We start from the raw sequence: 25,924 nt of genomic DNA, 5'->3' as shown, positions 1-25,924 counted from the left end.
CATACAGTTCACGTGCGTACTCCTTAACAGAGCGCGTGTCGACCGCCATGTTCCGTCGCGCCTGACACACCAAGTAGCTCACAAGTAATTTTTCCGTCTTGAGAAGCACCTGGTTGTGGAAATACTTGATCATAGAAGCGCCTGTAGACTTTGTGATCTTCATGTGGTCCTTTATCTTGGCTGCATCCTTCTTTATCGTCCGGATCGTAGATTCGTTCACACCATGCTGGCGCGCCAAATCAACCTGTCTTGTTCCTTTCTCTAACTCTTGGATGATCTTGTACTTCACCTCGTAGCTTAAGGAACGTCGTGTCTTCTTGGGCTTAGGGCGGCTGGGTCCAGGCAAGGAAAGGTTTCTCTGGGGGCGGTGGTCCGGCGGAAGCCATTTTACAGAACAATGGATGCACGATTACACGGTGTGGCCTGGAGGGATGAAACTGCCGCGACTAGGTCAAGCGTCGTCTTTCCTCCCTCCCTCCCTCCCCCGGGTGGACACGTCATATTACTTTAAACCAATTACAGTTAGCAGCGGAGGGAGGTAGGGATGCATGCCCAATCACAGTCCGATACGTCATATGACGTCAGTGATAACGCAACAGAGACGTGCACTGCGCAACCTTACTGCGCGGCTTGGGCATGCTGAGGCAGAGGAGGGAGCAGGCGGGTGGGGCGAATCCAAAAATAGCGTTTAGCCGGACACTCTCTGCGTTAAGGGGTACACGCACAGCGGAATGTGAGCATCCTGGGTTCCGGCAGGGTACCGCGTAAACATGAAAACGCGGAATGTGGGACCGCGTAAAGTGAGGGTTGACTGTACTGTAATAGAGAACGGATTTGAGGGTAGACTCACATTTATAATAATTTTTTATTCTGTTTATTTGTGAGAGTATTTTCCCATCATTATTTATTCATATGTGTTTTGCGTGTGTCTACAAGTAAAAATTTACCCCCCCCCAGACCGCAAATGTTATTAGCGGATTTGGCGATTCGCTGCCATTTTGAGAATTTAACCCCCGAGAATTTCGGGGTCCCCTGTACTGTAATTTATTTATCTGATGACTTATTTTTTACTTTCATTTACTGTGTTTTGTCATTATATTTCTTCTTTTGTCTTAAATTAAGTGATTTTAGATGTATATAAGGACTTAGGCTATGATATAGTGGGATTTTAAACATTGTTTTGTAAGTACAATATGCATATAGCAAGTACGGTATGCATAAAGAATATAGAAACGGAATCCGTTTGTAACCCGGAGACCCCCCTGTACTGTATTTTCTAATGGCCTGCATGTGGACACTGGTAGTATTTATCGATCTGGGAGGAGAGCCGATTTGGCAGTCCTCTTTCCTTTGTCAGTTTTTTACTTACTCTGAAAGTCTGTATTGTATTATCCTTCTTTCACTTAAGAATGCTGTACAGGCTGACCAGCTTTATGAAAGAGTTCCGTTCATGAAAAACCTTTTGTAAATTAATTTTGAGTAATAATCAAAACAATTATTTTTAGCATATTTTCAGTATTACTAATGATTATTTTTGTAACCAGGATTTTTACTGATGAATTAAAGCTCAGGACAATTTGTTGTTTTGTAACTGGGATTTATGTAAATCAGTTCTTCATAAATAGGGAGCTGTCTGTATTTTTCATTCTTAGAACAGATTTCTTATGGCATGAGATGGTAAAATCCCAGTCTGTCTACTTCCATTTCATCTGCTTTCCATGAAGTTAAGTTAGGTTAGAATAGTTTAGGTTAGTTTATGTTTGATAAGTTAGGTTAGGTCATCATTAACTGACAGTAAACATTCTGAGAATATGTAACATTTACTGAGTAGATAGTACTGGGAGGAGACAAAGTGGGCATAAACAGATAAGATATAACAGGTACAGTACTCACTTTGTATTGCACCTTGCACAGCTCTTGGGTCTGGCTGAGCTGGAGCGAGGGTTCTTCTTGGAAGGATCACTACGACGGGTACTGTGTGCTTTAGTACTACTTGGGTACCACCTTATAGCTACATATGTCCTTGGCACTTCAGAAGGTGACCTGGAGATGGCACAAGTCATCCTTGATGATCATTTGAAGGCGAGTCCTTTAGTGTTACATGTTATTGATATTTATTGTTGTAGTAATTTAATGCTTGAAATAATACCTATACAGATATTGTAGTCTTCAGAAGAAACCATACTCTTTTATATATACAGTACAGTACTGTAATGAACTATAACATCTGTTTATAAAATGATTTACAATCTTCAGCTGGTATGGGAAAGTGAAGTTATTTAAAGTTTTACTTTATGACAGCTGTACCCAAATGGTGCTTGGTTCCTCTTCTTTGCTGCTCGTCTAGAGTATGTCAAAGGAAACTTCGATCTTGCAATTGAAAAGTACAAAATTTCACTGAACAGCCAAGACGAGTGGCGGCAGTTCCATCACCTGTGCTACTGGGAGCTGATGTGGTGTTGCATTATGAGTGCTCAGTTCAGGTGAGTACAGTACAATAAACCCTCCATTTAGGCATCAATTTTATGGGTATAGTCTGTTATGTGGAGGTTTCATATCCAATGGACCTCGATATAATGAACTGCACTCTTCTCTATATAGTCTATTATTTAGAGGTTTCACATCTAACGAACCTTGATATAATGAACTACACTCTTCCATATTGTCCGTTAAATATAGTTCTCGCTGTAGATCTTACTTTTAAACATACTGGCTAATTATTGGCATAGATTTGTTGTGATTGGAGGAGGGAATGAGTTCCAAGACCTTTAAATACCCTGTACAGTAACAATTTCTATAAGGACAAAAGTAAATATCTTTAACAATAAAACTAGATTTCTTCAGGTATAGTAATTCCACAATTAAAAGTACAGCACAAGTACATTATAAAATTGACACAAGTAAGAAGGCATACTTGTTTTTTATGCAAGTTTATAACATACTGTTGGTAAAGAAACTTTCTGTGATTAACAAATAATTCATATACAGTACTGTAATATCAAACACAAGTCTCCTTCACTGAACAAGACCAAGTAGAAGAACCTTAGATACTGTATAGATGTGCTAATTAAAGTGGCTTAATGACCACAAAAGATATGTAGTCTTTGTTTTTATATTATTACTATGAAATAACTGATAAGTATTTTATTGAGAACCAAAACTTTGAGAATACATTATGAGTGAGAACTGTTACTTTTTAACATTAAGAAAGGCATCACATTGCAGGGAGGCTCAGGAGTATGCTGACAAACTTTTGCTGGAGAGCAAGTGGTCTAAGGCAACATATGCATATCAGAAAGCGTGTTGTATGTGTATGAGGCTAGATGAGCTCACACCAGCAGAGAAGCAAGAGCTGAGTGAGACAATGAGGTAAGGACCTGTGTCTGGCTGCTGGACTTATTGACTGCACTGAAACTTCCATCTAATGGATACAGTCCATTCGAGGGAAGTTTTATATCTAACACTACCCAGTTAACAGCAGTTGTGACCTTCACCAGTTAACAGCAGTTGTGACCTTCACCAGTTAACAGCAGGTGTGGTCTTCACCAGTTAACAGCAGCTGCGGTCTTCACCAGTTCACACCACCCGCCTGTATTGACTCATGTTTCAAGGCCACAAGGACACATTTGCCTGTGTTTAGGGGGTAACATGTCCCTTACCCCCACCATTTCAGGCCTGTCCCTGATTGGTGAATATCATTAGAATGGAATGGTGTTGTGCAAGGGTGTGTGAACTAAGGAATGCATGCACTGTACTTTACTCTCTTTGATTTTTGATGCAAACTATAATGATGTGAAGCAAATCTTCTTTATATGATAATATATCTTGCAGGTATTGCATAGGAGAATTGTCATACAAATTATTCAGGTTGACAACCCCTTATCCGAAATTCCGTAAACCTTAAACCTCTGAAAACCGAAAGTTTTTTAGTGGAGCAAAACATACCCCCCCCCTTTTCATTTTTACAGGGATTAGCCCACCCGTGCACAGGTCACTGACCCACATCAGGGCCTGGGGAGTGAAAATGTAATATTAATACTAATCATTCATAGTGAATAAAATTTATAATAAAAAATTCTCAAAAATAAAATAATAAAATAATAATAATAATAACAATAATAATAATAATAACAACAATAATAATAATGAAATAATAACAATAATAATAATAAAGAAATACAAGAATGAAAAAAGATCAAAAGTGAAAAACTCAACCTAGACCTATGTATTATTATTATTAAATTTTTGCCACCCAGGCCCGGGTGGGCTGATCCCGGAAAAAAAAAAAATAAGCATTCTGAAATCAGAAAAATTCCAAAAACCGAATCACATCTGGCCCAAAGGATTTTTGATAAGGGATTGTCAGCCTGCTATAGGTATATTATACAGCTGCATGATAATCTATCATTTTGGGGTGTACGTTAACAGTAATGTAAACCAAAAGATGTGTATTTAGTGAATATTTGACTTGCTACAGGAGCATCCCCGGCCTCAAGCAACGCATAGCAGGCAAGAGTCTTCCTGTAGAAAAATTTGCTGTGAAAAAGTCTGCTAGATTCTTTGCTCAAGGAGAGACACTAACACTGTCTGCTCTGGAGCTCATCTATGCTTGGAATGGCTTCAAGATCCTTGCCAAGCGATATGAAAATGTGGAGAAGATGTTTGTCATAATAGACAGAGAGATGAGGAAACTAGAGTCAGTCAAAGGTAATGATTTCATCTGTTTGTATAATTTTATTTATCATTTATCATCTTTCCCATGGGTTAGCTGGTCAGTTGGTTGGTCTGTTTTCTATTATGTTGGTAAGGACTGGGTATGTAGGGGCTCTTGTATACTCCTGTATACCTAAACATGTGTCAGTGTTGATCAAGTCTGGTCTTAAATGAGCTCATTCAGTGCTGTTACACAGAGGCAGATCCCAGAATATTAAAATGTGGGGGAACATGGCGAGCATAGCGAGCCTACCCAGCTAGGGGGTTTTGGGGGGGCGCTGTAAACCCCTCATTTTTATTTATTTATTTATTTTTTATTATTAGTTTTGTTTTAAATGTGACCAATATCATGGTCATTTTGAGGCCATTTTGAAGTCCTGTACACTTGATATTAGGAGATATTCTATACAAAAATGCCAGAGTATAATACAGTACTGCATTAAAGAAAAAATATTAAAATTTTCTGATGAAAGGGGGGGGGGGGGGTCCAGACCCCCCTGGATCCTCCCCTGGTCACAAAATGCATTAGCAAGTTATTGCAAGCGTTCACATACATTGACAGAAATGTCTGCGATCTATTTGTAGACAAATCTGAGAGAAAATCATACAAATTTTTGAAAATGGAATAACGTAACTTTTCATTGTTTTGGCTGATTATATTTAATTCAGAGAGCTGCAATGTTATATTTGTTACTGACTGTTGTGTCTGGACTCTGAAATAAATATAGCTAGATTTAAATTTAATTACAGGAAAACACACTGACCAAGGAAAACAAAAACTGCTAGGCAAGCGGGCAATGACATAGTGACATAAGCAGTGTGTGTTTTCTCCAGGATTACAGTAATGTTCTTCGTCAGTGTCATCACCATCATCGTCTCCATTTATTTTTAAATTCTGCGTCATTTTTATCATTGTTTTCACTTTGAACATCACTCAGATATTCAAACAAACCATAATAAGCATCTGGTGGTGGGCTGTTTAGGTTGTTACTTGTCTTGTATTATTTACAGGACCAGAAACGACAAAAATTATGTTTAATATAGTGCGGTGCTCAACCTGAGCCAGGTCTGAATTTTTTCCCTAGTTCGTACAGTGTTCCTGGCGTGTCACTGATCATACTGTACCACATGAATATACTGTACAGGACATATATGTACCTGTCCAGTATCGACTTTTACACCCAGTCAACGACCAACTTACCTGTCCACCAATTAGTGTTACAACCCAACCCAGCCATTACAACTCAGACTTGTCACTCCATAGTAGCCTTGCCTGTTTCGAAGACTGAATGTGTATTATTTCTATATTGTAGGTTACCTAACTAAACTTTGATTCTACACACGTTATATTTGTTTTTTGTTTGCTTTCTTCAAAATATGTCAAGATAATGTGTTAAATAAATCTTGGTATTACTGTACTATAAACTAGTGGAAAAAATCAGACAGATATGACTTAAAATTTTACAAATTGCAGACAAATTAGAAATTTCTGTTAGTGGGAGTTCATAACTCTTACTCCAAAGAAATTATCTCTGATAGTTCTCTGTAGTTGGGATTTATTTGATTTGAGGCTGTGACCTATGGTGGAGTGGGCATCCACTAGCTTTAAATACAGTATGAGTATTTGACTGAGTACAGGCTACTCATCGACTTATGACCTACCCGACTTACGCCCACATGACCGCCCCAGTCGTATCAAAAAATTTTCAAATTACGTATTTTCGAGTCCCGACGACAATTTTTTTTTTGTAATTCATTTTAAAATGGCTGGCAAGCTTAAAAGTGAGAGTTTTGTGGTGCTGAGAAGAAAAAGAGACACCCATTTTAGATTTTCTATGTATTATTTTCGCATTTTCGACTTACGACCTATTCGACTTACGACCTGGATTTAGGTCCCTAACCCCGTCGTAAGTCAAATAGTGGCTGTAATGTCCTCTAAGTGCTTATAAACTTATATAAAATCACCCCTTGCCTGTCTATGGTATAAGCTTGGCAGCTGAAAGCATTCTAACCTCTCTTGGAACGAGAGGTCCCTAAGTGCAGGTAACAGTTTAGTGTCCTTGGACATTTTAATTCAACTGGCAGTCTTTAATATACCTATGTATATCTTGGGGACCAAACAGAATGACAGTACAGGAGATGTGGGGAAACACCACACTATTGAAGAACCTTATGAGGGTCAATCAATCTTGGTGCTGGGATTATCTATCATCTTCAAAGAAGCTGTCTTGTTTATTTTCCTGATTCACCTTCTTCCCACAGTGATCTATGAACTTCAGGTCATCGTCAACAGAAACACCCAGATCCTCTTTCACATTCAGTTTAAGTTATTGACATTTCCTTATCCTATTTGGATGACCTAGGTGCATGTTGTTGTCATTCAGGCTTATTTTTTTCTCAACAGTGGAAAACAGAAATGAGTATTACTGGGATGACTACCTGCTGGCTCAACTGGTAAAGGGTTCCTGCTTAGCATACATGAACTCTCCACTGCAGGCTGAAGAATGTTTCAAGTTTATTGTCAATAATGAGAAGAAGATCAAAGAAGATACTTACCTTGTTCCAAATGCCCTCCTAGAGCTTGGACTCATCCTCCTTCGAGCCAACGATCTTGACCAGTCACGCATTATTCTTGAACATGCAAAGTATGTATTATTATTATTATTACTACTACTACTACAGTAAACCCTTGATAACTCGGTATTCGATATCCCGGAATTTCATATAATTCGGCATGTATATGGTCTCAGAATGTATTATAAAATAACTTGGGGAAATGCTAAGTTATATAAAATTATCTGGGAAAATCTTGGCATTTTTGACCGCATGGGTAACACTTTCCACACTACGCTCCAGGCTTGGTCAATATGGTGTTTGTTATTGTTTTGGTTGGGGTGCACACTGGCTCACTCCACCCAGTACATGGACGTGGGAAGGGAGGGTGCTGTAGCACCACCGAGTATCTAGGTCACCAGAATTACTATTCAGCATGCCCTGGTAAAATTTGGTTCCTGCAGTACTAACCGATTAGCACCCAACAACCTCCCCCATTCATGTCAGGCCAGCCACTGTATGCAGAATGTCTCCAACATTACAGTAAATCCAATGTCAAAGACTTTATTTAATTTACAGTGCAATTAATTTTATCCAAATTCCAACTCTCTGAATCATCCAGGTATTTAAATTTTGACCCTTTAGGTTAAATTTCTAATTTAGTCCAACAATCTGAAAGCAACTGAAGTCATGTATTCATGTGTGTGACACCAGTAGTGCTATAATTGCTTTTTAAACAAAAATTGCTATGATAAACAATAAAATTGATACATAGTACAGGTTGACAACCCTTTATCCGAAATTCCAAAAACCGAAAAGCTCTGAAAACCTAAAGTTTTTTGTGGAGCAATTTTTTTTTTTTTTTTTTTTTTTGTATTAGCCCACCCGGGCACAGGTCACTGACCCACATCGGGGCCTGGAGGGGTGAAAATGTAATAGTAATAGTAATAGTAATAATAATTATAATAATAATAATAATAATTATAATACAGTAATAATAATAATTATTCATAGTAAATACAAATTTAAATAAAAAATACACAAAAATAAAATAAGAATGATAACAATAATAATAACAATAATAATGTAATAATAAAATAATATTAATAATAATAAAGAAATACAAAAATGATAAAAAGACTAAAGGTGAGAAACAGGACCTAGACCTATGAATTATTATTATTATTATTATTATGATTATTATTATTATTATTATAATAATTATAATTATAATTATTATTATTATATTTTAGCCCCCAGGCCCCATTGTGGGTCAGTGACCTGTGCCCGGGTGGGCTGATCCCTGTTAAAAAAAAAAAAAACCCTAACCATTCTGAAAACCGAAAAATTCCAAAAACCGAAATGCATCTGGTCCCAAGGATTTCGGATAAGGGATTATCAACCTGTATAGCATAAAATACAATAGCATATATTTTATGTACACAAAATAGCTCCTTCCATTCTCAAACCATCATTTAAGTGATGCCACAGTTCAGCCAGGCAGTTAACCAGCTGATTGAGAGGTGTGTGTGTGTGTGTGTGTGTGTGTGTTGTGACGTCACTTGGGAGGGAGGGAGGCTGGTGAGTCAGCCATGCAGTACAGTTCACTGCCTTCACATACATTCACCTCCCACACACACACACACCTATGCTCTTCATATTTTATAATTTTATATTATATTTTCCTTATTCCTAAGCCACATTATCGTATTTTAATTTTTACTCTTGCTCTGTAATAAAGAAAATGTTTTACTCGGGTGGACTATAATATCTTTAGTGATATAAATTACAATTATTTTTTTTAAATTTAATCTTTATTTTGTATAAGTGACCAAATTACAGCAGTATACAAAAGTGTCACACTGTTTACTGTTTATGTAGTGTTCCCTCCATCACATGAGTTGCCTATCTTTCCTGTGTCACCTATCATTCCCCTTTATCACCTACCATTCCCCTTTATCACCTACCATTCCCCTGCATCACCTACCATTCCCCTGCATCACCTACCATTCCCCTGCATCACCTACCATTCCCCTTTATCACCTACCATTCCCCTGCATCACCTACCATTCCCCTGCATCACCTACCATTCCCCTTTATCACCTACCATTCCCCTGCATCACCTACCATTCCCACCATTCCCCTGCATCACCTACCATTCCCCTTTATCACCTACTATTCCCTGCATCACCTACCATTCCCCTGCATCACCTACCATTCCCTTTATCACCTACCATTCCCCTGCATCACCCACCATTCTTTATCACCTACCACCTACCCACCTACCATTCCCTGCATCACCTACCATTTCCTGCATCACCTACCATTCCCCTGCATCACCTACCATTCCCTTTATCACCCACCATTCCCCTGCATTACCTACTATTCCCCTGCATCACCTACCATTCCCACCATTCCCCTGCATCACCTACCATTCCCCTTTATCACCTACTATTCCCCTGCATCACCTACCATTCCCCTGCATCACCTACCATTCCCTTGCATCACCTACCATGTCTCTGTGTCACTTACCATGCCTCTGTGTCACTTACCATGCCTCTGTCACTTACCATGCCTCTGTGTCACCTACCATGCCTCTTGCCTATTAAAATACTTCATTCTTCACCTGCAGTGCTTGTTAAGTGTTAATTTTTGAAAATTCGTAATACCTTATTTTATAGCATATAAGATGCACGGTCATTTTAGCAGGAAGTATTTAGGAAAAAACTTTTGTGTGTATTTTCCTCCTGCAGCCATAGTTTTCTTAAAACAATATATACAGTACAGTATTACCCCACTTTACACGGTTTCACTTTCCACGATTTCTCATTTACGCGGTACCTTGCCAGAACTGGACTTTCATTTTCCGCGGTGCATCTATTCATATACACGGTGAAGTATAATTTATTTTTTTTATTTTTTTTATTTAGCTCATAAAATTCATACAAATTACCCGGCCAGAATATAATTTACATTGCTGGAATTCTTACAATATGATGATCATTTTGAATATAAACATCATGAATTTTGCATTAGACATACAAATTTTAGATCTAATGTAATAATTTGGTTTACACAAAGCAAATATTTTATCCTTTGTGCAGAATATATGAAGTTTACATTCAAAATATTCCCTGACCTGCAAGGAATCCAGAAATGTCAATTATATTATCCTAACTTTAGTCTGAGTTATTATTTATTACTAAAAATGTAAATATACTATTTTCTCCCAATCCCTTCTCTGGTAGGGAGGGAGGGACCGACCCAGCTAGGGCGTAGTATTTTGATTGACAGGTAGTGTCCTTGAAGAATGTTTCTTTGTTTATTTACTGAAGATATATGTTTTAGCTCATAAAATTCATACAAATTACCCGGCCAGAATATAATTTACATTGCTGGAATTCTTACAATACGATGATCATTTTGAATATAAACATCATGGATTTTGCATTAGACATACAAATTTTAGATCTAAAGTAATAATTTGGTTTACACAAAGCAAATATTTTATCTTTTTTGCAAAATATATGAAGTTTACATTCAAAATATTCCCTGACCTGCAAGGAATCCTGAAATGTCAATTATATTATCCTAACTTTAGTCTGAGGTATTATTTATTACTAAACGTTAAAATCTAGAGTTTTCACCCACACATTTATCTGGTAGGGAGGGAAGGTGGGGGGGAGGGTTGGGACCGACCGATCCAGCTGGCGTGAGTGTGAGGAGGGGGGAGGCAAGGTGGGGTACTTTGATTGACAGATAGTGTCGTGAAGAATATTTTTTTTTTTATTAACTGAAGATATTTGTTTTAGTTCATAAAATTCATACAAATTACTCGACCAGAATATAATTTACATTGCTGGAATTCTTACAATATGATGATCATTTTGAATATAAACATCATGGATTTTGCATTAGACATACAAATTTTAGATCTAATGTAATAATTTGGTTTACACAAAGCAAATATTTTATCTTTTGTGCAAAATATATGAAGTTTACATTCAAAATATTCCCTGACCTGCAAGGAATCCAGAAATGTCAATTATATTATCCTAACTTTAGTCTGAGGTATTATTTATTACTAAATGTTAAAATCTAGAGTTTTCACCCAAACATTTATCAGAGAGGTAGGAGCTAGTGAGCTGGGAAGAGGGGGGGGGGGGATTTGAGTCCATTATTTGAATGGACATTAACCTGGCGACTGTATTTCTCTTAAATATTAATTGTGTGAGCATACCATCATAAAATTTAGATGTTATTTTTACTACAACATAGGTATTGTGTCGGAAAAAGTTGAGTTTGGGGGTCGGGCCAGTCTCTATTGGAATTAATCCCATATGTTCTGTTGTTCACTTTACGCGGTTTTCACTTTCCGTGGTACCCTATGGGTTCAATTGACCGCATAAATCAGGGTACTACTGTACCAGTAAATGTGTAAATGTGAGGAATAAACAAAAATAATACCAATAAATAATACTGTACAGTACTGTATTGCCAAACCAGTAAATAAAAGCCAAATGAAAGCTAAACAGTCGCCATTTGCATATACAGTAAAACCTCGATTAACCGCCCACATATGGGGGGAAGGGGCCGACTGATAATTCGAAAGGTCGGTTAATAGTAAATAAAGTCTACGGAAACATACATTTTCAAAGTACCTAGTATCCCTAACCCACCTCATGTAAGTCCCTCTATTAATTTTTGTTCATTTGCCACTTATATTTCGATAGAATTTGCTTTAAAACATTAACCACTTTAGTAAATAAATATGAACCAGCACAGAAACCGTGAATAAAAAATGGAAAAGTCAAAGAACATATGGCATCACGAAAATTGTGACCAAGTCCCAGGTTGCTGATCTGACTTTCTACCTCATTTACACACAATTGCAGGGTCTCAATTATTTCTCTTACTATTGACAACACAACATACATATAGGTATATTGTTTCTCACTCATGATTTTTTTTCATTTTTGCATTTCTTTATGGTTCTTTATTATTATTATTATTATTATTATTATTATTATTATTATTATTATTATTATTATTATTATTATTAAAATTATTATTATAATTATCATTACATTATCGCCTCCCAGGCCCCGATATGGGTCAGTGACCTGTGCCAGGGTGGGCTAATTCCCGCAAAAAAAAAAAAGTGGGTACGGGATCAGCGGTTAATCCGAAAGTCGGTTAATTGAGGTTTTACTGTACAGTCGGCCCTTCACATATGCAGGTTTAGCATACACGAATTTGCAAATACGCGGATTGCCTCGCCGGAGGAGTATTCTGTACATTGAAATAATTGAAGTACATTCCAATTGCACATCATTCAAATCGCACGCGGCACTGCACACCGCCCGCCATCCCACACCACCCGCCACCCCACACCACCCGCCACACACACACACACACACACACACACACACACACACACACACACACACGCACGTCACGCCATGCCACCCCCGCGCTCCTTCATTCAGTCAGTCTCGCTGTAACCACGCTTGTGTTGACATCAGCATTGTAGGTCGACCCTGATTTTTTGACCAAAGAATCGTTAATTTATGATATTCCTTGTTTATAGGTCGACCCACGTTTTTGAGGGTATTGGAACAACAATACCTTCAGTAAAAACACTCTACGTCCTATAAACTGAGGCTCGCCGTGCCTGAAACACAGAGTGCCGAAGGCAAATTGTTTACCATTTATTATTACGGCACTTTACACTGAGACGCTGGTAGTTTCAACAAAAATATTGTATATTTCCATTCAAGTATTTATTCAAGTGAATTAGGAGGGAATATTATTGTAATACAACAGTTTTTTAACTGAAAACCAGTACTGTACACTAAAATTTAGTGTACAGTACTGGGTTTTTTATCTCTTGAGCAAAATATATGACGTTTATATTCAAATCATTGGCTATCTTGCAAGGATTCCAGCAATGCAAATTATAATCTCCTAACTTTAGTCTGAGATATCATATAAGATAAAAACTGTAAGCCTAAATAAACCCCCGGCTGAGCAGGTGGGGGAGGGAGGGAGGGAGGGAGGGACGGAGCCAGCCAGCCAGCGAGGGGTGCCGGGGGGGGGGGAGGTTGAGGTGATATGTTTGACAGTTTGAGCCGAAGGTCTCTGTGTGTTTATTTAACAGTCCTACTACACTTCTCCCATTTTAAAATGCCAGTGAAATAACCTGGGAGAATATAATTAACATTGCTGGGATTCTTGTAAGACACTGATTAATTTGAATAGCAACATGCTCTAATTTGCACTAGACAACAATTTTAGTACTGTAATGAAATTAGTACAGTTGGTCCTCACATTACGCGGTTAATGTAACCCGGAGGGTCCCGCGGAAAGTGAGGAACGCGTAAAGTGAACAACATAACATATGGGATTAATTGAAATGGAGTCCAGGCCGATCCCCAAACTCCACTTTTTGACGACACACAACTATGTTGTAGTAAAAATTTTATCTTAACTTTATGATGGTATGAAAAAACAAGTAATATAGAAGAGGTTAGGTTAGGAAAGATAAAGGTTAACATAGGAAAAATAAAGAATAGGTTAAAAAACTAAAAATTTTGTGTAACACTTACGGTAGTAGAAGAGATGGGTCGGCATACGGGGATGGAGGCTGGTTCCGAGGCAGAGGGCAGATTACTGGCCCTCAGGTGAATCACCATTACTAGGTGAATCATCATCACTGTCACTTACAGTTGTCAGGGCTTCCCTGACAAATCCCTCAAAGTCAACTTCACTGTCACTATCACTGGCTTGGGCTGGCTGTGGTGGGTTGCGGGTGAAGAAATCTGTTATGCTTTGCTGACGGCTGGCGTTGATGTTGTCGTGATACACCTTGATGTACGGCTCCATAGCCTGCACCAGCCGGTTATGGAAGACTTCATAGCGGTCATCGTCATTGTCGCGGGAAAGGAAGGACTTCATTTTCTCTGCACACTCCATGGCACCCTTAATATCACTATGACTTAAATTGTGTTCTTCGGAGACTGACGCACCTTCTTCCTCCTCTTCACTGACATGTTCTTCTTCCATCATCTCGTCGGCAGTCACTTCAGGATCTCTGATCACCTCCAGGATGTCGTCGTTGGTGGTCTCGGAGAAGCCTGGAACTGTAACAGTCTGCGCAGCTTCTCTGGCAAGGTCCACTGCTACTGCAACATTCTGAACCTCACCAGTCACAGATTGACTCCTCCTCTCACCTGGTATTCCATGCAACACATGTCTCCATGTGTGACGAATTGTAGCAATAGACAGCTGATCCCATGACTCCACCAAGATGTCCACAGCTTTCTTGATGTTAAATACTCTCCAGAATTGTTTGAAGAGTATTTTTTGCTGTTCTAACCGTTGTTCCTCATCTTCGTCGCTCTTGCTATCGGTGGTGGTGTCACTCAGGTCACGCAACTCTTCCCTGGTGTTGGTGTAGTCGTTCAGGAGCTGGAATTTTTTTGTTGAGAATGCAGCTTTCACATTGCAAATCAACTCCTGGTCCATGGGCTGTAATATAGACGTAGTGTTGGGAGGAAGGAAGACCACTTTTACGTTGGGGTGACGATCTAACAGTAGGGGCGAGTGTCCTGGTGCGTTGTCCAGCAGCAACAAAATATTAAATGGGACATTCTGTTGCTCACAGAATTTCTTTACATCGGGAACAAAACAGTCATCAAACCAGGAGAGGGACAGTGTAGAGAACATCCATGCCTTACGTGCTGTCAGCCAGTGGACATTTAGCTTGGTCATGTCCATGGTTTTGTAGGCGTGCGGCTTGCGGGCTGTGTGGATCACCGATAACTTGAGCTTACAGGTACCGGAGGCATTGGTGGCAAACAGGACGGTGATGCGTTCCTTCTGCATTTTCCGGCCCCGAATCCTGCTGGCATTCTTCACAATGTAGGACTTGGAAGGTAGTTTTCTCCAGAAAAGACCAGATTCGTCCATGTTAAACACCTGGTCGTCACTGTACTGTCCTTCCTCCATAATCTCACGTAAAAACGGAGGAAATTCCCGAGCCGCAGCACGATCAGCACTCGCTTCTTCACCACCAATGTTTATATTGGTGATCTTGTTCCGGATCTTAAACCTCTGTAACCACCCAGAGGAAGCATTAAAGGGTTTGGGCTCTGTAATTCCCATCTTTCGTGCCACTGCCATGTACAGTTCACGTGCGTAGTCGTTCACAGAGCGCGTGTCGACCGCCATGTTCCGTCTCGCCTGACGCACCAAGTACCTCACAAGTAATTTTTCTGTCTTGAGAAGCACCTGGTTGTGAAAATACTTGATCATAGAAGCACCTGCAGACTTTGTGATTTTCATGTGCTCTTTGATCTTGGCTGCATCCTTCTTGATCGTGCGAATTGTAGATTCGTTGACGCCATGCTGGCGCGCGAGATCAACTTGCCGTGTTCCTTTCTCCAAATCTTGAATAATTTGGTACTTCACCTCGTAGCTTAAGGAACGTCGTGTCTTCTTTGGCTTAGTGCCGCTGGGTCCAGGTAAGGAAAGGTTTTTCTCTGGGGGTGGTGGTCCGGCGGAAGCCATTTTACGGAACAATGGATGCGCGTTAACACGGAGTGGCCTTGAGGGATGAAACTGTCGCGGCTAGGTCAAGCGTCGTCTCTCCTCCCTCCCTCCCTGCCCCGGGTGGACACGTCATAATACTTTAAGCCAATTACAGCTAGCAGCAGAGGAGGGTAGGGATGCATGGCCAATCACAGGTCTGATACGTCATATGACGTCAGTGATAACGCAACAAAGACACACTGCGCAACCTTACCGCGCCGCTTGCCCAAGCGGAGGGAGGAGGAGGAGGGAGGACGAGGGAGAGGCAGGCAGGCGGGTGGGGCAAATCTAAAAATAGCGTCGCGCCGGACACTCTCCGCGGAATGGCGTTCGCGACCGCGAAATGTGAAAATGTTAGGTTCTGGCAAGGCACCGCGGTAACGGTGAAACGCGGATTGCGGGACCGCTTAATGTGAGAACCAACTGTGTATATATATATATATATATATATATATATATATGTATATGTATGTATGTATGTATGTATGTATGTATGTATGTATGTATGTATGTATGTATGTATATATATATATATATATATATATATATATATATATATATATATATATATATATATATATATATATATATATATATATATATATATATATACAGTGGGGTATGCTATAACGAACGTAATTGGTTCCAGAACCTCGTTCGTTATAGCATTCGTTCGTTATAGGATTAATCCGTTCCAGGCCCCCAAATACAACCGCTTAACACTGAAAAAATTATGTGGAAAATGTAAAAAATACGGTACTTTATCTTACCTTAGTGTTGTTCAGCATGCAGGACAGGAGGCAGAGGGGGAGGGGGGAGGAGAGAATTATTGAGAAGAGGTGGAAGGAGAGGAGTCATCCTTCCTAGCCCTCTTTGGTGACTGTCTCACAGGCACTTTGTCTGTATGTTCTTTTGTTATCTTTGTAAAGAAGGTATCCAGGGTTGGCTGCTTCAACCTTGATTTCTGGACCTTCCAAAAGTAGTTCTTAACATTGTCATTGAACACACTGATGGCCTTTTGCACAGAACCAACATCAGGATGATAATCCTCAGCAAGCTTGGACAGTTTGCTCCAGCAAAAGAACGCATCCTTGAGATCTTTGGCTGGAATGATGCGGCTTTCCTCCTTGTCCTCCTCCTCCCCTGACTCCTCAGAAGTTAAGCTCCGCTTCAGTGTCTCATTTTCCTCTTTGTGAAGCTCAAGCAGCTCCTCAGTGGACAGTTCCTTACTGTGCTCTTCCACCAACTCCTCAACATCATCATCATCCACTTCCAGGCCCATGGAATTGCCCAGAGCCACAATTTCATGAACAACAGCCTCTTCTTCTGACTCTTCGAAGCCTTCAAAGTCTCTTTGAAGGACTCATTCAGGCCACAATGGCCTCCAAGCAGCACAAAGACACCTCACAGTAACCTCTTTCCAGGCTGAAGTAATTAAAAATACAGCATCTGCTATATTGAAGTGACTCTTCCAAAATTCCTTCAAGCTAACATCACTGGAAGAAGTGGACGCAAAACATTTTCTAAACAGTGCCTTTATGTACAGCTTCTTAAAGTTAGAAATTACCTGTTAATCCATGGGCTGGATGAGAGGTGTTGTGTTGGGTGGCAAGAAGTGCACAGTGATGAAGTTGAACTCCTCTGGCAATTCAACCATCAAATTAGGAGGGTGGGCTGGTGCATTGTCCATCACCAACAAAGCTTTTAGTGGAAGATTATTCTCCCTGAGGTATTCCCGAACACTGGGTCCAAACACCTCAATCACCCACTCAGAGAATAAATTCCTGGTCACCCAAGCCTTTGGGTTTGACCGCCACATAACACCAAGGCGGGTCTTCCTAGTGTTTTTTAAAGCTCTGGGGTTTTCTGCATGGTACACAAGGAGTGGCTTTATTTTGCAGTCACCAGAAGCATTAGCACAAAGAAGGAGGGTAAGCCTGTCTTTCATTGGTTTATGGCCAGGGACAGAAGTTTCCTCCTTGGTAATGTATGTACGGCGAGGCATTTTTTTCCAAAAAAGTCCAGTTTCATCACAGTTGAATACTTGCTGAGAAACAAAGCCTCCCTCTTTAATAATATTCAAGAAAATGTCATGGTGTTCCTTAGCTGCTTCCTTATCGGCACTAGCAGCATCACCATGTCTCACAACACTATGTATTTGTTTCTCCTTCTGAAACCAGTAAACCACCCCTTGGTACCCATAAACACTGGCACATCACTATCACTTGCACTGGGAGTCTTGGCTTTAAGGTCCTCAAATAATTGTCTGGCCTTCTCACAAATTATAGCTTCACTAATGCTATCACCTGCCATTTCTTTCTCCTTTATCCACACTAGGAGTAAATTTTCCATCTCCTCAATAACATTACACCTTGCTTTGCTAAGTCTAGAGATTCCCTTAGCCACTTGCACTGTTTTCAACTCCTCTTTATTCTTTAAAATCGTACATATAGTCGATTTAGCCATCCCATACTCAACACTAAGTTTCGCAATGCTTGTTCCATCCTCACGTTTCTTTATGATTTCTTTCTTAGTTTTAAGAGTTATGAGCTTTCTCACTCGATTTGAACGATTCATTGTCACAATTGTACACTTGTATAACAAAATATTTATACAAATAACTCTATTTCCACATCAAAAGACGAAATTTCAACAATAACAGTGGTGCACTGGCTACACAATGAGACAAAGATGGCGCCTGACGCTCTTGTTGTGGGTCGCGGTACAACAATATTCATGCGCCAGGCGAAATAGTCCGGTATTCATCCGCGTTCGTTGTAGGAGTTGCGTTCGTTATAGCATTCTCAATTTTATAGGTAAAACCGTTCGTTATAGGAATATTCGTAGTAGGATCCGTTCGTTATAGCATACCCCACTGTATATATACACACACACACACACACACACACACACACACACACACAGTCAACCCTCACTTTACGCGGTTCCACATTCCGCGTTTCCACGTTTACGCGGTGCCCTGCCAGAACCCAGGATGCTCACATTCCGCGGTGGGTGTACCCCTTTACACGGTGAAGTATAATTTTTTTTAATTTAGCTCATAAAATTCATACAAATTATCCGGCCAGAATATAATTTACATTGCTGGAATTCTTACAATTTGATGATCATTTTGAATATAAACATCATAGATTTTGCATTAGACATACAAATTTTAGATATAATGTTTACTCTTGAGTAAATATGTTATCTTTTGTGCAAAATATATGATATTTATATTCAAAATATTCCTGGTCTTACAAGGAATCCAGCAATGTCAATTGTATTATCCTAACTTTACTTTGAGGTATTATTTATTAAAATCTAGTGGTTTTCCCCCAAAAATTTCTCAGAGAGGGAAGAGCCGGCAGTGTAGTGTGAGAGGGGGAGGGAGTCGTGTCCATTATTTGAATAGACATTAACTTGGTGACTGTATTTCTCTATTTCTCTTAAGTATTAATTGTGTGCATGTACCATCATAAAATTAAGATGTTATTTTTACTACAACATAGTTATGTGTCGTCAAAAAGTGGAGTTTGGGAATCGGCCTGGACTCCATTTCAATTAATCCCATATGTTATGTTATTCACTTTACGCGTTTCTCGCTTTCCGCAGTACCCTCCGGGTTACATTAACCGCGTAAAGTGAGGGTTAACTGTGTGTGTGTGTGTGTATATATATATATATATATATATATATATATATATATATATATATATATATATATATATATATATATATATATATATATATATATATATATATATATATATATATATATATATATATATATATATATATATATATATATATATATATATATATATATATATATATATATATATATATATATATATATATATATATATATATATATATATATATATATATATATATATATATATATATATATATATATATATATATATATATATATATATATATATATATATATATATATATATATATATATATATATATATATATATATATATATATATATATATATATATATATATATATATATATATATATATATATATATATATATATATGGTCGTAAGTCCGACATAGATAATTTTTTTTTTTTTTTAATAAATAATCTACAATGAAATACAGTACAGTACAGTAAAAGTAATGAATAATGAGGAATGGATACAGTACAGTGAAAGTAATAAATAATAAGGAATGGTTACAGTGTGACTGAGCACTTACCTTTAATGTAGTCAGCTGAATGCACATGGGGCCCCCATAATTTTCTAATTATACATGGAGACTACATTAACTGGAAACGTTTCGGTATAGAAAATGCGTGTCATTTGAAGAAAAAAAAAATTAATAAAAAATCTGAGGCGGTCGTAAGTCTCGACGGCCGTAAGTCGAAGCAGTTGTAAGTCGGGGTCTAGGTATATATATATATATATATATATATATATATATATATATATATATATATATATATATATATATATATATATATATATATATATATATATATATTTTTTTATTTTTTTTATATATATATATATATATATATATATATATATATATATATATATATATATATATATATATATATATATATATATACACACACACACACACACACAGTGGGATATGCTATAACGAATCTAATTAGTTCTAGAACCTTGTTCGTTATAGCATTCGTTCGTTATAGGATTAATCCGTTCCAGGCCCCCAAATACAACCACTTAACACTGAAAAATATAATATAAAATTGTAAAAATTGTAAAAAGTGCATAAATATGCATCAATTTTATAGGTAAAACCGTTCGTTATAGGAATATTCGTAGTAGGATCCGTTCGTTATAGCATACCCCACTGTATATACCGTATATCTCGGCTTATAATACGGAATTTGAACATTAAAAAAATCTGCCCAAAGTTAGGGGGTCGTCTAAACCACCAAGTATAAAATTCTTACCTCTTAAATATTGTGGTTTAGTGTGTCAAGAGTGGTGATGAAAACATCGTAAGCCACTCACAAGGTCTTACCACTAATTATTTTATACTGAAACTTACGTTTGGCAAGCTGGATTCAAATTAAGATTACCGGTATATTAAAATAATAAAAATGTATTATAAACCTATCTAACATACCGTAAAAGCGAATTATACCCCTGTAATAAACACAGCTATCATCACACACCCCTCCCCACGCCCCCTCCATTTGCCAGTGAGGAGACAAGAAAGGGAAAGTGACCGCGAGATTGGGCTATTTTTAGCCGTGGAGGTGGTCAGTAATGCATATCGGTATATTTACTGATAATAATACTTACGGTATCTCCTATAAATAATTAATTTAAAATTTATTTTTTTACAAGGAATATTCAGTAAATGACTGCATTAATTCTTGAAACTACTGACAGTTAAATACAGACGCTTAAGTGACGTCACTAGTGTTTACACTACACCAGCTGGTAACATTTGATGCCATTACTTGAAGTGAATTGGCTTTATTTTAAGTAACTAACCATAAATAAATACAAAAAGTAAAAAAAAGATCAAAAGTGAGAAATAATATACTGTATGTATGTTGTGTTGTCAAAGTTAGAGGAACAATTCAAACTGCAATTGTGTGTAAATGAGGCAGAAAGTCAGGTCAGCGCTGAACCTGGGACTTGGTCACAATTTTCGTTATGCCATATGGCAGCAGGGTCTACCATTTGACAACACATTATGCTTCCAATATCTTCCCAGGCGGTAGTATCTACCTATTTGGTAGCTGCCTACTACCTACACAATTTTTAGTAATATTACTTTGATACATGATAAATTAGACAATGAAAATAAACATCAAATTTAATTACCAAGACGCTTCCCATTGGCAGCTGTAAGAAGAGGGGGAGATGGGCTATTTTTATCCCGTCTTTGTGTCTGAAGTGGCCAGTAATACCATATATTTACGGTATCTCCTATAAATAATTAATTTAAAATTTATTTTTTACATAGAATATTCAGTAAATGACTTTTAAATAAATAAACAAATAATTCGGTAAATCTATTTCAAGTAAATGGAAAATAAGCAAACAAATGTTATTTACCACCACCCCTTCCCTCTGGCTCAGGGTGAGATGGAGGGGAGATAAAGAAGGCTATTTATAGCCCGTCTTTGTGTCTGAAGTGACCAGTACCCTAATGCACCATAAATAATTCATTTAACATTTATTTTTTGTACATATATTTTGTTGTATATATATATATATGTATATATATATATATATATATATATATATATATATATATATATATATATATATATATATATATATATATATATATATATATATATATATATATATATATATATATATATATATATATATATATATATATATATATATATATATATATATTTCAAGTAAATGGAAAAATTTTACTCGACACAGACATTAGTTCCAGTTACCGGTAAATAGCAGACGCTTCAGTGACGTCACTAGTGTTTACACTACACCAGCGGGTAACATTTGATGACATTACTTGAAGTGAATTGGCCTTATTTTAAAAAACCAAGGATGGTTGGTAAAGGACTACTGAGTCAGTGGGTAAGTGTCACATTTGGGGTACTGGTCTTATACAGCGAATAGAGCTCAAAAGCTACTTTTTAAATGGAAATTTGGGGGGGGCCGTCTTATGCACCCCGACGCCTTATAGGCCGAGATATACGGTATATATATATATATATATACATATATATATATATATATATATATATATATATATATATATATATATATATATATATATATATATATATATATATATATATATATATATATATATATATATATATATATATATATATATATATGAGCCTTTAATAATGGTTAAGGAATTCTTCTCTTTCAGCTTACTTTTGTTTTCTGCTATCTTATCACACTAAATAGATTCTGATAATCCTATTTCATTTAACTCATCATTGCTGGTTATTGTTGGGTGTTCCTTGACATACAGTATTATACCACATCCTGTTTTGACTTGACAGAAATTACGATATGTTCTCAGGATATTTTTGCTAACAATTTGCAGAAAACTTAAATAAGCAAAAAAAAAAGAATATTATAACAAGCTTAAGGCTTATGAGGAAGCAGGGGCAGATCCAGGAATGTGGGTGGGGGAACATGGCAAGCACAGCAAGCCCAACTCGCTTTTGGGAGGGGGAGGCTGTAAGCCTTTCAGGAAAGTTTTTGAAATCTAACCAATATTATAGACATTTTGAAGCCTTGTGTACATAATATTAAAGAGATATTTTGAAATCAATAGTAATTACTTTTTACTATTCAAAAATGCATGAGTACAATACTGTACTGCATCAATGAAAGTTATTGGAATTTACTGATGAAAGGGGGGTCCAGACCCCCAGGAACCCTTCACCCCCCCCTCCTCCCCTGGGAAGTTCTGTTGAGTTTCAAATACTGAGCATATTATCTATCATGCGGTTTTAGCCACACTTTGAGCCATTGGCATAGATTTGTTGTGGTTGAAAGAGAGGTGTGACTTTCGAGACTTGTAGAAATGTTCCTTTGAACGTAATCATATGAAAATACTGAACATCTTTTATATAATTTTAGAAAACACAAGGCTTTTTGCAGAAATGACTTGCTGGAATGCCATATTATGTATGACCTGACAAGCTGACCCATGATGTTAAAATTAACAACACTATTGTGTCGACTCCTGTGACTGGAAGCTGTTAGACCCAAATATCACATCTCGGAGGAGGGGATGTCAGACCTAGCAAGACCTTGTCAGTCTTTTTTAATACAAGTATGACATTACTAAAATACTTAATTACCAGGATACACATCCACCAATTAATTTTTGAGCTTAAAACTATTAAAGATCTTTTTAAAAAACACAAACTTGCTAATGGCATCCTCTCCTGGGCAAGTAGTGTACAAAACTTAACTGATTTATTTTTAATTTTTTTAAATTCATGGGTTCTCATTAAATGTCTCTTCAGAATGGTGGAATCAGTGGAATCAGTCTGCCAATGAAAACTCAGAATCTCAGAGAGTTCCTCTTGATTTCAATTAGAGACACATGTTCCAATAAGTTGGAAATTTGAATTAAGCTTTAGAAATTGGAATTGCAATACAGGTTGACAACCCTTTATCCGAAATTCCAAAAACCGAAGAGCTCTAAAAACCGAGTTTTTTTTTTTGTGGGCAATTTTTTTTTTTTTTTTTTTAAACAGGGATTATCCCACCTGGGCATAGATCACTGACCCACATCGGGGCCTGGGGGCGAAAATGTAATAGTAATAATAATTATAATAATTGTTCATAGTAAATAAAAATTGTAATAAAAAATACACCAAAATAAAATAATAATAATAATAATAATAATAATAAAATTGTAATAATAAAATTTATAATAATAATAACAATAATACTGCAATAATAAAATAATAATAATAATAATAATAAAGAAATACAAGAATGAAAAAAAAAGATCAAAAGTGAGAAACACGACCTAGACCTATGAATTGTTATTATAATTATAATTTTTATTATATTTTCGCCACCCAGGCCCCAATGTGGGTCAGTGACTTGTGCCCGGGTCGGCTTAAAAAAATTAACCATTCTAAAAACCGAAAAATTCCGAAATCCGAAATGCCTCTGGCCCCAAGGATTTCGGATAAGGGATTGTCAACCTGTAGTTTTATTAAGAATTACATTAATTGTAGGGGCCCCCTATACAATTATGATTATGATGATTATACAGTATAGTCTGGGTTTACGCGGTCAATTAAACCCATGGAGGTTCGCGTATAATGCGAAACTCGTAAATAAAATAACAGAACACATGGGATTAATTGAAATAGAGACTGGGCCGACTGCCAGACTACAGTGAATTCTGCTATAACGCGTGTTTTGATAACGCGAATTGGCTCTTAACGCGATTTATGAATAGAGGAACGATATTTGTATAACACGAACGCTTGTTTGCTGTAACGTGATTTTTGCTTACTATTTCTCCAATTTTGTGGTATTAACTGTGAATATGGTAAAGAAGAATATCCCCAAGAAGTGTTCTGGTGATCGCATTCCCGGTGATGATTGTAAAAGAAAGGATATAACCCCTGAAAAGAAGCTTGATGTTATCAACCTCAAAATCATCCTTCTCCCCCATCAAGTTATATTCATATTTTTTCAAGGTAAAGTGTTACATTTACTGTATGATTTCATTATTAGATATGAATGTAACATTTATTTAGACTGTGCTAACCTTTGTGTTAGGCTACCTACTAAATTTTTTCGATTTCAAGTAGTAATCTGCACCTAACCCTATTTTCTCCATAAGCCCTGTTATTTCTATTGCGCGAATTTCTATAACACGATGTTTTACAAGAACACAACTATCGCGTTATAGCAGAACTGACTGTACCCCTTTTCCGACACAATACGTACATTATAGTAAAAATACCATCTTAATTTTATGATGGTATGCACACACAATTAATATTTAAGAGAAATATCAATATTAGGCTTTTTAACACTTATGTTAGTAGAAGAGATGGCTGGGCACACGGGGATGAGGGGTTGGTTCTGAGGCAGAGGGCAGATTATTGGCCCTCACCTGTATCACTTGTATCACTATCCACCATAGAGACTAGCAGGGCCTCCTTGTCAAACTTCTCAAAGTCCATATCCTCACTATCACTGACTTGGGCTGGCTGTGGTGGGTGGCGGGTGAAGAACTTGGTAATGTTTTGTTGACTGGGCAAGCAAGGTTAAATAGACCAATCACAGTGCGCGGCGGAGAGGGTGCGTGGGTGGTAAGGATACGTGGCCCAATCACAGTCCGCGACGTCATCGGCGCGAGTCTGACGTCAGCGACCAGGACCTTGCCCACCGCTTTCCACATAAATTAAGGAATGTACCGCGTAACTAATAATTGTCGCGTCTGGACAGGTGCCGCGTAAATGGCCAAACACGTATAACATAACATATCCGTGTAAACCCAGACTATACTGTATAGTAAATATTCCAACTCCTTTGTAGAGGGAATGCATCCCCTCCAAGGATCTATGTTCCTGGTT

The 25,924-nt window shown here is 37.5% G+C and overlaps 1 protein-coding gene across 5 annotated transcripts in view; it reads left to right on the top strand.

Annotated features, from left to right (window-relative positions):
• LOC121862935 (tetratricopeptide repeat protein 39B-like) overlaps positions 1–25,924 on the top strand; it is a 74,013-nt gene that overhangs the window by 18,096 nt on the left and 29,993 nt on the right. For all 5 annotated transcript variants that reach the window (XM_042361379.1, XM_042361376.1, XM_042361377.1 and 2 more), the window contains 5 exons: positions 1,915–2,082; positions 2,302–2,483; positions 3,226–3,369; positions 4,478–4,707; positions 7,118–7,358. In XM_042361379.1, coding sequence (XP_042217313.1) covers positions 1,915–2,082; positions 2,302–2,483; positions 3,226–3,369; positions 4,478–4,707; positions 7,118–7,358 — 965 coding nt within the window. The remainder of the gene's footprint in view (positions 1–1,914; positions 2,083–2,301; positions 2,484–3,225; positions 3,370–4,477; positions 4,708–7,117; positions 7,359–25,924) is intronic.

Source organism: Homarus americanus, unplaced genomic scaffold, assembly GCF_018991925.1.
Source record: "Homarus americanus isolate GMGI-L3 unplaced genomic scaffold, GMGI_Hamer_2.0 scaffold24922, whole genome shotgun sequence".
NCBI classification, from domain to species: Eukaryota; Metazoa; Arthropoda; class Malacostraca; order Decapoda; family Nephropidae; genus Homarus; species Homarus americanus.
This window is presented reverse-complemented; position numbering and strand designations above follow the sequence as displayed.